Source organism: Pelmatolapia mariae, linkage group LG9 (genome assembly GCF_036321145.2).
Source record: "Pelmatolapia mariae isolate MD_Pm_ZW linkage group LG9, Pm_UMD_F_2, whole genome shotgun sequence".
Lineage (NCBI taxonomy): Eukaryota > Metazoa > Chordata > Actinopteri > Cichliformes > Cichlidae > Pelmatolapia > Pelmatolapia mariae.
The window spans coordinates 28374270-28390644 of record NC_086235.1 but is presented as its reverse complement, the minus strand read 5'-3'; the positions used below and the strand labels follow the sequence as shown (position 1 = coordinate 28390644).

Below are 16375 nucleotides of genomic sequence, written 5' to 3'. Positions count from 1 at the left end.
GTAAAATAGAGTATAATATTTAAAAAAAAAACTTTTAAAAGGGTTGGTTTCTAGAAATCCTTACCAGTTACAAGGTTTCTATTTAACTTTCCTCCCAGGTGACCAAGTAGCTTCACCACCCTCAGCCTCACCTTGACAAGAGGAGCATCTTCCTACAAACAAAAGTTAATATTAAGTTTTTGGACTCGTTGCTAAATAAAAAGTAGTTCAATGTTATCGATCGTGACTGTTGTGTTTTGCATTTGTACAAAAAATGGAAACACACAATAAAACTGAATTGTGCATTAATCTGGTTGTGTAGTGACTACAACTGATATGGTGGTTGACACATAAATAAAAACAGAAACGTCTTAATCAGGAGTTTTTGTTATAACAATGAGACTTCGCCTTTATTATGAGTATTGCATGAGCAAGTTGCTTCTAATCAATTACCATAGAAAGCTGGTCGGATTTCTTCAGAAGCCTGCTCATCACCCTGCTGTATCCTCTGTCACTTTTGGAAGGCAAAGACGATATCACCTCCCAGTTGCTCTCATCTTTGTCTAAAGTAAACAACAACAGATTTACACTTTTTGTTTATGATATGTCCAACTGACCAGCTGTGATTTAGCTCAGCTATCATCCATCTTACTGTCAGTGGAGGAGGTTTTCAGGTATCCGTCCAGAAGAGGAAGGACGCTGGTGTAGCAGGGCTGCATCGTCTTCAGAGGAATGTGTGAGGACCAGTCCTCAAGAGCATCTAAGGCTGCGTTGGCCAAAGGAATGTGGCTCAGGCCTAATTTCAGAGCAGTCTAGACCCATTTACAAGTACACACAGACACATATACAAGTCTTCAGAATCAGGTAGCACATATGGTAAAAATTACAATTAATGAAAATAAAAATTAAACCAGAGCTTTCCCACTTTGGTTGTTTATCCTCTTAGCCCTATCAGAGGAAATATGGAAAACTTACTGACACCATTAAACAAGGTGCAAAGGTAAACTGGCTTTTATTAATTAATTTATTTTCATTTTCACTTTTTTTTAATAAAAAAGCGGCTCTGAGCCGAAAAAAAGCTGAGCTATTCAATAATTTACCCATTATTGTTAGCTAGCTAGGCTAACTGTTTAGCTTTTATTATTACATTTATTAATTCAGCATAAATTCAATTGTTGACACTAATAACTACTATTTAATAAACGTATTCAAAATATTTATCTAAAATTTTCTGATATTTTATAGTAAATAAACTTTTTTAGCAACCAATTTACCTGATACATTTTAGCTAACGCTTGCCTGACAGCTAGCTTGCTAACTACTTTATGTGTAGTCGCAGTTACTTGGGCACCTGCTGTTAAATGTCACTGGGTTGAGATTTATACTCAACTAGTTATTTGTTTATTTTGTAATTAAGCTAGTTCTGAATATTCCTACAGCCTCTCAACTATCACTGCAGCTGAACACATAGTGTACATTAGCGTTTTTGCACAGAAATATATCATTAGAAATATATCATGGAGCAAAAAAAAAAGAATCCCACCTCAAGAGCAGGACAATAGGCCTTGATGTCCAGAGCTACAATGTTGTGGTGCAATGAGAGGACAAAAGTCAAGCAGGATGCCAGGAGCTCATCTTTGTACTGTTTCATTCTGACACACACCTAGCCAGAAAAAAATGTCACATAAATACATAAAAACATACACTTTAAATTCCGCAGTACAGCTCTATTTCACTTTATAGTAGCAGAAAGCATGTTTACAACATTCCTGCAAAAGCGCTGTAATGAGAAGCTACCTCTTTTCCAAACTTGGAGAAGAGCGCAAAACAAGCAGTTTTCACCGAGTCACTCTGGGGGGATGTCGAGTTTCTCAGTCCAACTCCCTGTTTAAAGGCAGATATGTATTATATTTATTATGTATTTAATGGAAACACTTACGATGAACAAGCCTCACCGGCTACATCGAATCTTAATGATAAACAAATTTATTCGATTTATAAGACATGATGAAACACAACTTGATATTCTTGTTTCATGAGCCGCTGGCAAAATTCATTTTTCAAATATCCCAAAAATAAAAAACCTACCTGGTAGTACTTTATTCTCTTGGCAATTTTCATGGTGACAGAAAGCAGCTTGTAAAAGCCACTGACAAGAGGATTTCTTATGGAGTGGAGGATGAGCTCATGACTTAGGGGATACATCCAAGAGTGAAAATACTCCATGTGTTTATTCAGCAACAACTCACTGTGGAAGCAGGGGAAAAAAAGTTTTCACTCCAGTTGTGAAAAAAAATGTGGGTGGCTGTTTCTTATATTATAATATGATGTAAACCAGTGTCCAAGGTGGAAGACAGTGGAAACTGGGGCATAAAAAAATGCATAGATCAGCTGTACTTGGTCAAATTTACACTAGTGGGAAAAGCAAAGATAAGAAGAATCCCACACAGTTCTGCTCCCATGTGGAAAATGTGGAAAGAAAGTTAAAATTCTGTCTCAGTTACCTGCAAAAGTCCACCAGATTGATAAAGGCGGTGAAGTCTTTGACCTTATTGGGGAGCAAGTGAGCAGTGGGGTCGGACGAGGGCAGGATGTGGGCTGCATCATCTGGAGCCTGGCCAACACAGAGATAAGTGGCGGGTGATGAAGGTCAACCAGCAGAAATGCTTTGAAAAACTAAATGTGCTTTGTTTAAACTGATGCTAATAAAAATACCCTGTGCATCTGCCAACTCCCATGTATGGGTCAATGAAGAAAAATACATAAAAACGTAACATTAGCGTGAGACCCTACCTCCTCCCCCGTTGTTACTTTTTGCACTGACAAGTCCAGTTTTTCCACGATACGCAGAATCGACTTCACCAACTCGTCATACAGGAGACGGCTCAAAGACCCGAGAGCTGCATTCTGACTTTCAAACGCTCCATCCAAAAAACCTGAATCCTGCAGAGGACGGCACAAGTGAGGAAGTGAATGAAATGCGCTGCTTTCCAAATGGCTTTTCATTTATGACATTTTCCAGCCACAAAGCATTATTTTTACCATTAACAGCACATAGAACACATGTCAGGATCAACTATACCTGAATATTAAAAACAGTGAACACATGAGGCCTTCAAAGGACGTCTGCACAATTTTAACTACTGACTTTAAAGACTCCTTGCAGTTTAACAGCAGGACATAGACTTTTCTATAGTTATGTAAATGCTGCTTCAAGATTAAATAGCTAAATAATATGTAATGTGTAATATGCATTTTAACAAGCAAGTAAGAACATAAATATACCTTCAACCGATCGCAGTCTATAAGGTTTTTATACAAAGAAAGGTAGTCGTGACTAGCTGGAACTTTCCACTTCCCAGTGCGAACTTGGGAAGACTCAGAGGAACTGCTCGATGTGTCCTGCAAGAAGATGGAGAAATTTACTTTATTAGAACAAAAAGGAAATAATTGCACACCAAATAAAGCTTTCAAGTTATTACAAACTGTACACATTTGTGTAAAAAGAAAAGATAGAAAACACGGGTCTGACCTCAGAAAGCGTGAGGGGTTTTGAGCAGACGCGGATCAAACCTTGGTGAACTGAAAAAGAGGCAAAGATAAGTGCCCTGTCCTCCAGTGAAGCATTTAAACAGCCATGAATCACTAACAGAAGTTATTAAAGGGTTAAGGGTGTTTGAAGCAGGTCCAGTGTGCTCATGATCCACTCACCCACAGAGCTAATGAAACTCCATAGAACGGGTCCTTTAGAAGCGATGGCCACGAGCACCTTAAGGATGGACCTGGTGCAAGTAATCTGCATTCTCTCGCTGTACTGAGGGAAGCTGTCAATCTGCACCACAAGGAGGCGCTCCAGCAGTGGTGTATATACCTCTGGAATCTGGGGTCATTGAAACAAACAGGAGATTACAGTCCAATGTTATTTGCTGTTATTTAACATAACATTAAAGTAAACTGCGACAGAATATATACCTTCTCCAGGTGAATAAGAACACTGGCTATAGAGTCCAGAAAGCTGGGCAGCTGGTAGAAGCTGTCATCCTCCCCATCGGACTCTGTCAGGTACATCTGCTTACAGCGCTGAATCAGTTCGGTGTACATCAAGTCCACATCCTGGGGGCAAACCTTCTTGCATGGCTATAAAAAACAAAGAAACAAAAAAGAAACACTCATTTCGAGCAACATTGTTTTGGACTCCATCAGAGTAGCTTTGCATGATTCACAGTTCAAAATAATCCATATCTATGTCACACTGGGCCTCGGTGCACACAAGTCCACTTTAAGCGTACCCTACAACCAGGAACAGCTGACTATTTGAAAGCAATGTACAGATCTGCTTTAGTTCACAACAATTCATTAATGTGGACAGACTTTATCTACACGTTACTCAAATGATTTGCATTTACGACTGCTATCACAGGAGACAGACGTACAGCTGCAAAGAATCCATATCCTCGTATGGCAATCGACAGCTCTTTGTGTGTCGAGTCCATGGTCTTAATGATGCTGCAGAACTTCTGCATGAAGAACTTCAGCTTGGTTTTATGCTCCTCGATATTGTCAGCCACCAACAATGCAACCTGACAAATAATCACAAAAAGCACCAAAATATTTAGACTCTTAACCTCAGCATGCATGTGCAGAGACATGCCACTGATTTTATTTAGAGTGTATCCAAGGTTAGTCCGGCTGTGCCTTTGCGGCTATGACTTGAAGTGTTTCACCTGTTTGAGGAAGGCCTCAAGTGCATAGTAACTCGTCTTCTTCATTTCACCATTGATGTGTCCACAGAGTTTAGACATGACTTCAAATAAAGGCTTGTAGTGGTCCATGAGGCAGCTGCTGAACTGGGAGGCATGTCTGGCGAGCAACCTGAGGCCGGCTGTTAAAGAAACAGATCAGCGAAAGATTACTTTTTAACAGTTTTATCATTAGTTTGGCAAGAAATCACAAGACTTACCAAACGTGACTGCATAGCGAGTCATGTCCATCTGTATAAAAAAAAGATAAAGTTTATAGAAACATAACAAGAATTTAAAATATTGATGAAAATGCACTCTCTGAATTACCTGGGGACTGATTGACTTTAAGGTGTACTGAAAGATTTCCTTGGATGTTGCTGGGTCTGCAAATCAGGAACAATTACAAGTAATAAATAGTTCTTATGAATCTAAGCTGAAACAGGTGAGCACTCACCTTCTTCCATGGTTTTAGTGAAGTTGACCATTAGGGCAGTGATTCCTCTCAGACATCCAGCAACTACTAAAAGCTTGGGTTCCTTTGTTGAAGAGGTCATCTGCAAAAAACAAAGATGAAACCAGCTGCTGCTGTCATGCTCATCAGACAGTCTTTTTTGTTTTCTTTTAGCATTTTAGTTAATCAACTTTTCCTTCATTCTTCTGTATGAATGCTCCGTACCTGATCTTTCAGTTCTCCTAGGTAAGCCCTGTAGAGTTTGTCTGAGCTGTTGACCATCTCACTGGGATGAACTTCTGCAAGAACTCCCAGCAACTCATAGATTTTTCCAAGGACTATAAGAAAGGTAGCAAAAAATAATTAAAAAGGAAGAAATGAATCGAAACCCTTTTCATCTTTTTTGCTTCCATTTTTTTTTATTAAAGTGACACTCGCCTGAATCCGGCAGTTTGCTCTTCCCACACAGCTCGCTGTAATATTTGTCAAATATTTTTGAGATTCTAAAGTTTGCAGCAACACTGGAAGCCTTTGTAATTTGGAGAACCTAATGAGACACATTAACAAGGATGATCTTTAAGAAGAACAAAAGTAAAAGTCCAGTTTTAAATCTTTTAAATTCTAAAGTCCATTAAGAACAAACATTGCAAGATCACAGGAATTTAAAAATCTGTTTTTAATGGATCTCTTCCTCAGGTCTGAGGGCAGTTCCTGGAGTCTAACTAGAAACCAACCTTAATAAGGAGCTCCAGCACTGGGGTCCTGGTTTTGGCTCCTTTGTCCTTTGTGTACACGACGATGCATGTGTCCTTAAAAGGCATAGAATTACCAAAACATTTACACATATAAAAGCAAATCTGTACTAGTAACAGTGCTGATGTAGTTATGTGTGCCTATGCCAAGAGGCACACATATTACTATTGCTCGGATTTATTATTATTATTATTATTATTCAGTTTCCGCCTGTTTATATGGGCCGATGATGCTGGTCGATGTGGAAAAAATAACTGAGTTGTTTGGTCTTGGCTAACGCGGAGCTACAACCGAAGCTACAACCGAGAGCAGCTATCTACCGGTGTGTGTCAGAAAAACATGCGGGGAACGAGACATACGAGGCGGCGAGGGGACCGCCGATCGACCGGTGGTAGATCGTGGATCAGGGAAACCAAAGGCAGGAGCGTGAGGTGAACTGAATTTCAGGTAAGAAGTTATGAATTGCACAGGAGTTTCTATAGAGCAGTGTGCGCGCTAAGTTACTGACGTTGAACTTTATTTTATTCATAAGAGTTAGTCCGTAGAGTTGTCGTACAAACGGAATCGTCCCACATTCAGAGAAAATATTACGATTTATTCTGTCGTTATGAAGCCTCCCCTGTCATTCTCTGGCCTGTTGCAACTTCAATCGTGAAACTGATCAACGATCGGCTTTTCGCTCTTGTTTATCGCGCTAAACACAGCAGCACGTTTAAGCTTGATCAGCTGTTGTTAGAATTCATTTGATTTTAATTTCGCGGCTGGTCCAAACCAGGAGATGTCCTTACTGAATCATCAGAGCTGAACTGGTGATGGAGAAACAGGTTTACCCTTTAGGTGACATGAATGAGTTGAAGGGAAGTTATGAACTGTTTCTGAGAGACTCCTGTTTTTGTGTAGCTGACAGCTGGTAACTGTGCAGGGGCTGATCTAGCAAAGCTTTTGCCAGGGGGCCAGGTAGGGCATTAACAGGGAAAGGGGGACACAAAGATATACTTTTCTTTCTTACTCTCATATAAAATATTTAGCTTTTTATTAAATACTTATCTGCATCTTACAACCAAAGTTTGTATAATAATATACAAGATTGGCTGTAGACCATTGTTAATCATTCAGAACACTGTGTAAAAATAATAAAAAGGTATAACTGAATTCAAAAGTGCATAAATATTTATTTTACGTGTTTGATGTGAGCTGAACTGGTGATGGACAAACAGGTTTACCCTTTAGGTGACATGAATGAGTTGAAGGGAAGTTATGAACTGTTTCTCAGAGACAAATAAACACCCAGCTCCTGTTTTTGTGTAGCTGACAGCTGGTAACTGTGCAGGGGCGGATCTAGCAAAGCTTTTGCCAGGGGGCCAGGTAGGGCATTAACAGGGAAAGGGGGACACAAAGATATACTTTTCTTTCTTACTCTCATATAAAATATTTAGCTTTTTATTAAATACTTATCTGCATCTTACAACCAAAGTTTGTATAATAATACACAAGATTGGCTGTAGACCATTGTTAATCATTCAGAACACTGTGTAAAAATAACAAAAAGCAAAAAGTGAATGCAAAAGTGCATAAATATTTATTTTACGTGTTTGATGTGTGTGGCGGGGCGTGGTCTGCAGTGCCGCTGCAGGGGAGGTGGACCCACCTGAGCGGCACCTGCAATCACGCCTCTCGGGTGTAGTCTGTGCTCTCTCAGCTGTTTTTTGGGTGTGTATCGGGCTGTGAGTTGAAAAGCTACAGCCGGCTGTGTGGGTACACCAACCATGTGTGAAAAGTGGTCCATAACGTAATGCTTCAAAGCGTGTTCATGCAAACATTGTCGGGTCTGCCGTGGTACAATGGCACTTCTGCTCATGAACCTGTGTGCACAGCATCTACAAATCGGGGCTGTACAAAGTCACTTCATCTTTACCCAAAACTGTAAACTGTCATCTGTGAGGCTCGAGCGGTGTTTGTTTTTACCATAGTTCATGGTGGAGAATGGCTGCTCTTCTGACTTTTGCTCTCTGTAGCCATATGAATGGCAAACTACACTGATTCGCAGCGGCATAGGCACACTTAAAATTTCTTCTGAAATTTTCGCTTTCTAGTTATACCTGTCCTCTCACCGGTCACAGCCCTGTCTTTACCATGTAACACACAATAAAGACATGTAAAAAAATAAAAAAATTAATATTGGAAATGAATACTTACTCTTATGTCAGTGGCGTAAGTCTTTTCCCAACCTTTGAGTGTTGGTGAGACTTTGTCCAAGAACTTCTCCAAAAAAACCAGGATTTCAATCCGAGTGTCCCGCAGCTGGAAAACAGATACATCAGCCAACAGGAGAACTTAACACTTACTTACATAGTTGTTTACTATAGTTCAAGAAACCCACCTCATCCAAAGCCAGGGACTTCTTGAGGAAGATAAGCAACCCATAGTCTTCTGAGAACAATAAAGATGTCTGCAGTGCTTGATGCCATTAAAAAAAAATACAAAGACGGAATAAGAAATCTTAGTACTTATTTCATCTGTGCAATTTTAAATGTTCTGCTGATGACCAACAAAGCAGGTACTGGGACAAACATGGTTGTTAAACCTTGGTAGGATGCTGACAGATGACCAGGGTTTAACATTGCGCTTGTTTTCTAGTAATATTAGCGATATGTGTTGTGTACTGTTGGAACAAAAGAGTTAAACCCCCCTGAGGAATAAAGAGCAATGGAGGGAATCTGTGGTTACATCGACATCCTGCAGCCTTCTGATCTGTACTGGAAAACTATTGACTTTTTTGTGATTGTATAACATTTAAAATCGTTATTACTATTATTTATTTAACAATAACTATTTGCATTTAAGCTGTAATGCACCTTGAAACTTTCCTTATCATCAAAGAATCACGTGTGTTCTTCTTTGTTGTGTTTCGACTGAACATTACCTCCCACCAGAGTTTTGGCGGAAGAGCTTGCATCAAAGTGATTGATTAAAAAAAAGTTATTGATGTTACTGATGAATATTGTCTGTACGACGAACACATCAGTACCATCTCAAAAAAAACCCGAACCCTTATCTTTCAATAGATTTGACGATGATCTGCAACAGAAGCCCCAGAAAGATAAAATTGCCGTATTGTTAAGGGAGGTTGGCGCGGACAGTAAAACGAGCGTTTAATGGAGTTTTTGACTTACCGAGTTCATTCTCGGTTGCTGTTACCATGCACTCCTGTACCAGATCACCGATAATATCGTGAGATTTCAAAGCTGCCGCTCTAGTGTCTTCGTCCGAAAGTGATTCGTGAAGTTTCAGAAGCAGCCCTTGGATCCCTCCTGCAGCGCTGCTGTGGGAAGACATAGCTGGAGTGATGGCTTAAGCTAGCATTAGCATAACAGATGTGGATTTATCTGGTGAGCACGCAAACGGAGAACATGTGTTCTTCTAACTAGCTAAACACTGAATATTTCAGACCGCCAGCACACAGCCATTCAGTCCCAAATCCTTCGCATCAGGAAGAATCACAATAGCATGTAAGCTGCGTATGTTTCAAAATAAAAGCCCCGAAAATAAAAATGGTACACAGGGTGACCGAGTGTATATTCAATGCCTATAAAGTGACAGAGGTAATGTTACACTCTAAACAGACGTTACTATTTAGAGAAGAATTCCACTGTAGTTTCATTCATCTACTTGTGAAATTTTACTTTAATTTTGTAAGATTTGTTTTGAAGGTCTCTACCGGATCAAATACTACAAATATTTGCATATTAGGAAAGCGACAAAAATATAAATCTATTCTTTTTTCTATTTTATTTTCTATTTATATCTACCTTGGAATTAACGCGTTTAATCATTACTTAGGGTTTACTTTGAAGTGATTACCTGCTTTAACTCTACGTCATACGCGAAACACTGACCTCTAGTGGTCACAATATGCACTACATAATTAACTAGTAAAGAATTTATCTTGAAAAACTTTTTTTAAACAGTTTTTTTAATGCTCTTCTGTTTGCTTTGGACTAGACAGAAAACAGAGACATACATTTCAGGAAAATTAACTTATATTTTTAACTTATTAACTTATATTCTTATATTCTTCTTATATTGTCAGCAGTGATGGGAATAACGGAGTTACAAGTAACGGTGTTACTAACGGCGTTACATTTTTCAGTAACGAGTAATCTAATTAATTACGATTCCTATCGTTACAATGCCGTTACCGTTACAGTCGCATTACTATTTTTCAACAAACAGATGGCTGCGCACGCTCCCACGGATGTCAATCACTTTCTGCCAAACGATCACTTTTTGGCACAACACCTGGAGCTCAGGGGGCAAAAAATTCGCATGACTGCTGCTGTTTGACTGAGGAAGAATAAAGTAGTCGTGGTAAGCCAAGCACATGACCACTTTAAGATGACAAAGCAACGAGGTGATATATACCAGTTTATAAATTGTGTCACCTATGCCTGTTTTTTCCTCGTTTACTGTCTAAGGACAGCGCTAGCAAGCACTACTTGACAAAGAAAAAAAAGAAAAAGAACAAAACAAAAAACTGCCCTTTGGTGTTGGTGGAAAAATGCACCATGTCGACCAATTAAAAATTGATATGGCAACATGACATTTAGCTGTTTAGGAAGAGGGGGAAGTTTTAGGAGTGACGGCAGAAAAAGAGAGAGAGCGAGTTTTGAGATGTGAGAGATTTGTGACGTTTAGCGTGTTTGGAGTGTGTAGTTAATCTGTTGTCTTGTGTAGTTAGTGTGTAGTGTTGTTGATAGTTTTGTGTTGTGTGCCAGAACAATGAGGCGACTGCTGTCTCCAGGTAGAAACAGGAGCAGTGACACACCTGCTGCTGTCAGACCTGCAGGTATCAGGCTGTGATGTTCTCCTTTAAAGGGGACAAATTATTTTTTGGAGTGGCACAAATAATTTGTGTGGCATGTTATTGAATGCAGAACAGATCAATTGTGTTAATACAGTAAGTCAAAATGTAAAACTTGACTGTAAATTCAGACACGTGAGGTTGTGCTGAAAAGAATGATACCAAGCAAGGCAAAGTAAATAGTTTTTAAAAGTGAAATGTAGAGGTCAAATCAAAAGTGGAAAGACAACATCAAGAATGATACCTCTAAAGAAATCATTTCTGACTTTACAGAGTTTATAATGTAAATAATTACCATTGAAAATATCTAAAATACATAAAAACACTTACTCAGTAAATATTGTGTACCAGAGAACAAATATCATTGATCATGATTATGTATTCTGGTAAATGTCATGTAAAAGTATTCAGCAGAAGTATCACAGCATTTAAATGGGATCCTCAATTTCACCACTAGAGGGCAGTGAATACCAATGATATTACACCCATCAGCAGTGTGTGTGTGTGTGTGTGTGTGTGTGTGTGTGTGTGTGTGTTGGCAAAAGGCTCATAAAACAACCAGCTTAAGTGGCAACATTCCACATTTTTGAGACACAAGGGTGGGGTTTTTCTTTCTTTTTTTGAAACTGATGTTTGATATTGTTATGGGCCACAGAGGTCACATTGTGCCTGACTGTCTCAAAGGCTCTGTGGGTCTTGTGGTTTGTGATTGGCCCCAGGCAATGCTCTATATCCCAGTGAGATAGAGAGAGAGTGACCTGAGAAACTGATTTTTCAATCATCTACTGACAGGGAACTTAAAACAAGTGAAACAGTAAGAAAAATGTTTTAAAGTTCAGTCCACTGCGCAGCATCAGAATATCATTCAACCTCTGTCAGATTAGTTTCCTAACAATTTTGCTACTGACCAGCTGAGTGACAGCATTAATACTGCACTCTGCATCCATCCAGCCAGTATGACCATCACTCAGTAACTGACTTACTCTTGACGCGTCAACACCTGCTTAGTTATATAGACCATAACCAGAGTGAAAAATGAACCACAGACAATGCGAGAGTGTTTCATAGTGAGGAGAACAGGAACCCACACCGGTGACCCTGTTATTATCAAAGTGTCTGTGTCAGCCTGAAGGCAGAGGAACAGCACACTGTAGACGTCTAACCTGGTCAGTCACATGTGCTCACATTACATTTGTGTCAAGAAATTAAAAAAGCTAAGAGCTTATTTTGTTCCTTATCTTTAGCAGTCATTGATGCAAGTGACAGGATGAAAGAGGCGTGTGTCGAGCCCTTCTTTATGGCCACTGAGTATCTGTGGCCATACAGTAACAGCCCAGGGCTGGGCTGTTACTGTATTGCTTTTATTGTATGTCATACCATGTAACACAGGTGACTCACATCCATACACATGCAGCCAAACACAGACTGATTTCACAGTATTGTGGCTCTTCTAAACCCCAACTGTTGTATTTCCCCACGACAAATTCAGATTTATTGAATATGGACCAACACACAAGTCCCCTTGTCCCCCTTGGGAGTGGACTTGAGAGTTGTTGACCTGTTATTTATCATCTGAGACATCACCTGAGCCAAGGTGTGAAAAAAGACAATGACTCTCAGGACCATTTGGTAGACCAATCGGCATCCCACTGCAAGCACAAGTACATATAATTCATTCAGTCATCTGTAATATATAACTGAGGTCACAAGCGAAGGATGTTTTCAGTGCTGATAAGCTTTTTTTTCTCCTGTCCCGTTTTACTGTATACATCGGAAACATACTCGCATCCAAAATAAGAACGTTTGATTAACAGATGAAAGTAATGTTTGGTTTGTGGGAAATAAAAGCAGGGTTTACTTTATATTGTCAGATAGCTGACTTTATGTGTAAAGATTTTCCAGTGATGTTCATCTAGAGATCTATGATTATTTGTCCTTGTAGGAAATCTTATGAGGGCAAAACAAGTATCCATGACGCAAATGACTCAGCACCTAAGAGCAGTTTGTAAAAGTCAAAATGTATCCACCAACAGCCCCATTTCTATTCAAAGTCATTAGATCTAAACAGCTATCAAGTTCATGGGGACAATCGACCTTATGGGTAGGCTGTACTAAAAAACAAAAACAAAAACAGTTATTACTTTTAAATATATAATTATTATCATCTGGGTACTGATTTTAAAAGTCACCAGGCATTAGTTTAGAAAGCTTGTCCGTGTCCTGCAAGCACAGTTCCCACTCATTCTTCTCCTTTAAAAGGACACAGAGTGGTGTGCCTTTCCCAAAGGAATGTCCCATGTCCAAAAAACGTCCTGATCCAAGAAAAACAAATTGCAAATGGGAAACTAGTGCAAACCGAATGTGTCTGCCATACAGATTTGCTGTAGAAGTACATTTACATAAACAATCCAGGCGAAGTCAGTTAAATCTTTGCTGCCTGCATGCATGCCTGTATATACACCATATGCGGTAATCAGCAAAGGAGTCAATTAACCTATACTCAGTGTTTACTTTATTTTAGAACCAGTGACCTATGAATGGCATTTCAAAAATAGTTTTGTCAGAAAATGTCAAATCAGTTGGAATAGATACCGTTTTATTTTCAGAATAAAGGTTTAATCATTCCTGCTTTTCTGAGAGCTTAGCACCAGGCACCTTCGGCTTTTCATTAAAAAAGAAATTCCATGTTTTGTAACCGCAAAGTGATCATGATGTTAAAATCACCATACTGTTATCATAATGTCCAAACTACTTATCATTTAAAGTCATCACTGGTAAAAAGTTTCATTTATACACTGTTTACTTTCAATTTAATACTTAACGTACTTCTTCCCAAGGCTTTCTGATAAAAATAGAAACAAAAATTCAGCGCAGCACCTGAGCCTGAGTCAGGTGAAGTCACTCATTAAATATACCTCCCTGTCATATACCTGGACGGCATCACAGCGCCCCTAGCGGTGGCAGTTTTTATAAAACAAGAATAGAACATATGGCGTTTGAAGTTACGCCTTTATTTTGAAAGGAATGACCGGAAGGTTCAGCCTTCCAGTTTGGTGCGCTTTCCACTTTAAAACTCCAGACACCTGTTGTTAAGGGAGAGACCACAAAAATCCCAGCGAGATCACACACACACACACACCCCCACACCCCAACCGAGCTCCAGTTTACATCACATGGAGAGAAGAGCTGACGGAACACGGAGGAGCTGAGGCGGACACTGGAGGGTTTGGGACACAGCTGTGAAGATAAGGACAGAGCGGTGTCTGTGGATTAATTTATGTGTTTTTAATGCTGCCCATCGGACACTTTTTCGCTTCAGGATTTTTCGGGCTGCAATGTTTCAGGACCTAACGGCAGGTATGTGATTTTATTTGATAGATTAGAACTGTTTTTGAGTTTCTACTGTAGAATATGTGTGCTGGTAAATGCTTCAAGCTAACAAAATAGGATAGAGAAGTGAATTAAAAGTGCGGGTTAAGTCGCACTTCTTTTATTTAGATCCACGCCAACTTCGTGCTTATCTTTTTTTTTTACTTTATTGTTGGATAACGAACTTTACGACGCAAACACAAAGTGGTCTCTTTACCACTTCGGCGCTTGTTAAACACACGAAAGATGAATGAGTTTATGCTGAACTTCACTTTTCTCTTCCAGTCATTCTGCTCAGCTAAACTCAAATGGTGGCCGCGGGCTGGCTAGGAGAAGGCAGCAAAAGATGCGATTTTATGATCAGAGTGTTGCTAGTTTAGATTTATGGACGCCGAATTACCCACTCTGTCATAATGATTCACTGACTTTAACGAGGATTAAATCTGGCCTTTATTTGAGTTAGCAACAAGTCAAAAATCGCCACGCTGTTTAAAATTAACCTGAAACGTCATGCTGTTCTTGATCTGCGTGTATACGTGGAGATGGGGCCACTCTGACATGAATAGCGGCTTAAATTTCAAATGTATAAAAGTACACACGATGATCACCCCCCTTTTAGATTCATGATGCTATACACAGGGCTGTATATAACATTATAGCTACAGATTTGAACGTTAACATTTCATGACTGCTGTGTTGAATGTGGTTAATGCGCCAAACGTGCAGGAACGCTGCACTAGTCAGTACATTGTAGTAGTAGCAGTAGTAATCTGTAGTTTGGTGGTCTCTGTCACATTATGTTCTGTGCTGTAAATGTTGTAAATTAAATAATGAATTCAATCACAGCAGTTTTCCACATTGTTCAAAGCACCACACTGCTTGTGAACTGTACATACTGACCATTTCATGCTCACTGCAGACTGTCAGGATTGCCAGTGTCATAGAAAACGTGGAAAATCCACCTCTTGAGTATCAACAAATGCCTGATATGATTTCTGAGTATGCTGATTATCAGTAAAAGATTTATAGCAGTGGCAAAGCTGGATGAAAAATAGTCTTGTTGTACATGTTGCTGTCAAAAGTTTATGTCCTCCCTGATTTCACATGTGGTTGTATTGAAGTTGTGGAAAAGCTTTGTAATGTCATCTTATTGTAATTTCATGTTTCAGGATTAGACACCTTCTCTCTTTGTGGAGTGTTCTTCATCCCTGCTGGGGTGCTGTTTTTGGTTTGAGAACAGAGCTGATCTGAAGGACACCAGGCATCAGGCCCGAGGGCCACTGGACCATAAAGGCATGCTTGCTGCCATGCTGCGCCAAAGTTCTGGCGGAGGATCGGGCGGTGGTGGTGGTGGAACCAAACTCTCTCTGGGTATTTCCCGACTCTCCAGCTCCAGCATGAGTTCAGCAGGACCTACCAGGGCCTCCAAGAGCGGTTCAGTGAGCTTGGACAACCCAGACGTCCTCGCCTCCGACCCAAACTACATCATGCAGCTGGTCAGTGACGTGCGCAAGTTTGCTGACGTGCTTCTGCAACTCAAAGAGGTGTTCAGCTCCAAAGGTATGTTAGAAACAAGAGAATGCAATCATCACGGCACATGTGCCACCACCTTTAAAAAAAGGAAGGGGAAAATCTACAGCTGATTAAAAGTGACACAAACACTCTCCTGACTAAACAATAGATAATAACGAACAGTTCAGTTATTATTACCACATTAGTTACCATATTAGGTGTACACGCATCAGAAGGCTCACTTAATCTGGACTCTGTCTGCTGTTATGAGAGTGTTTTTGGAGGTAACTGTGAGTGGTTTGTTTCCACAACAGTGTACCTGCTGTGGATGTGGGCTTTTTCAATAAATTACACCAATGAGTACTTCCACGTATTAGCAATGACGTAGCGTGTTAGCCTGTTTCTTAACTAAACGCTGCACACCTCCTCTGCTTTTTTATTATTCTGTTTCAGTCATAAAAAAAACAAAACACTTGATTGGTCTTTAAACGCCGGGCTTCTCACGGCGCAGAAGTGCTGAGTAGTGTTAGAACGGCGATTTATTGCTGAATGTAGCTGCTGGTCCGCTCTTGTGCACATACTTTTGCTGTCACCGCAGAGGACACAGTCCCGACCCTATTTACCTGTTTTTGTCATGTCCTGGCCTTGACTGCACAGTCAGTGAACCTGCCTTATCTCACTTTCACTATGGCTCTTATCTTTCCTGTA

General features: G+C 39.9%; 2 protein-coding genes across 2 annotated transcripts in view; one reads left to right on the top strand and one right to left on the bottom strand.

Moving 5' to 3' along the window:
- prkdc (protein kinase, DNA-activated, catalytic subunit) overlaps window positions 1–9398 on the bottom strand; it is a 33259-nt gene extending 23861 nt beyond the window's left edge. The window contains exons 1-23 of the mRNA XM_063484063.1: window positions 9099–9398; window positions 8306–8382; window positions 8122–8226; window positions 5907–5981; window positions 5611–5719; window positions 5398–5510; window positions 5176–5275; window positions 5049–5104; window positions 4940–4970; window positions 4704–4861; window positions 4413–4559; window positions 3952–4116; window positions 3691–3859; window positions 3512–3561; window positions 3265–3381; window positions 2773–2922; window positions 2484–2593; window positions 2068–2227; window positions 1777–1863; window positions 1523–1642; window positions 632–791; window positions 433–542; window positions 65–152 (exon numbers count right to left, since the gene is read on the bottom strand). Coding sequence (XP_063340133.1) covers window positions 65–152; window positions 433–542; window positions 632–791; window positions 1523–1642; window positions 1777–1863; window positions 2068–2227; window positions 2484–2593; window positions 2773–2922; window positions 3265–3381; window positions 3512–3561; window positions 3691–3859; window positions 3952–4116; window positions 4413–4559; window positions 4704–4861; window positions 4940–4970; window positions 5049–5104; window positions 5176–5275; window positions 5398–5510; window positions 5611–5719; window positions 5907–5981; window positions 8122–8226; window positions 8306–8382; window positions 9099–9261 — 2620 coding nt within the window. The 5' untranslated portion in view covers window positions 9262–9398. The remainder of the gene's footprint in view (window positions 1–64; window positions 153–432; window positions 543–631; window positions 792–1522; window positions 1643–1776; window positions 1864–2067; window positions 2228–2483; window positions 2594–2772; window positions 2923–3264; window positions 3382–3511; window positions 3562–3690; window positions 3860–3951; window positions 4117–4412; window positions 4560–4703; window positions 4862–4939; window positions 4971–5048; window positions 5105–5175; window positions 5276–5397; window positions 5511–5610; window positions 5720–5906; window positions 5982–8121; window positions 8227–8305; window positions 8383–9098) is intronic.
- A 4535-nt stretch (window positions 9399–13933) lies between these two features.
- The window catches only part of arhgap29a (Rho GTPase activating protein 29a), a 30853-nt gene continuing 28411 nt past the window's right edge, over window positions 13934–16375 (top strand). Inside the window, exons 1-2 of the mRNA XM_063484059.1 lie at window positions 13934–14143; window positions 15325–15715. Of these exons, the coding sequence (XP_063340129.1) occupies window positions 15451–15715 (265 nt within the window). The 5' untranslated portion in view covers window positions 13934–14143; window positions 15325–15450. The remainder of the gene's footprint in view (window positions 14144–15324; window positions 15716–16375) is intronic.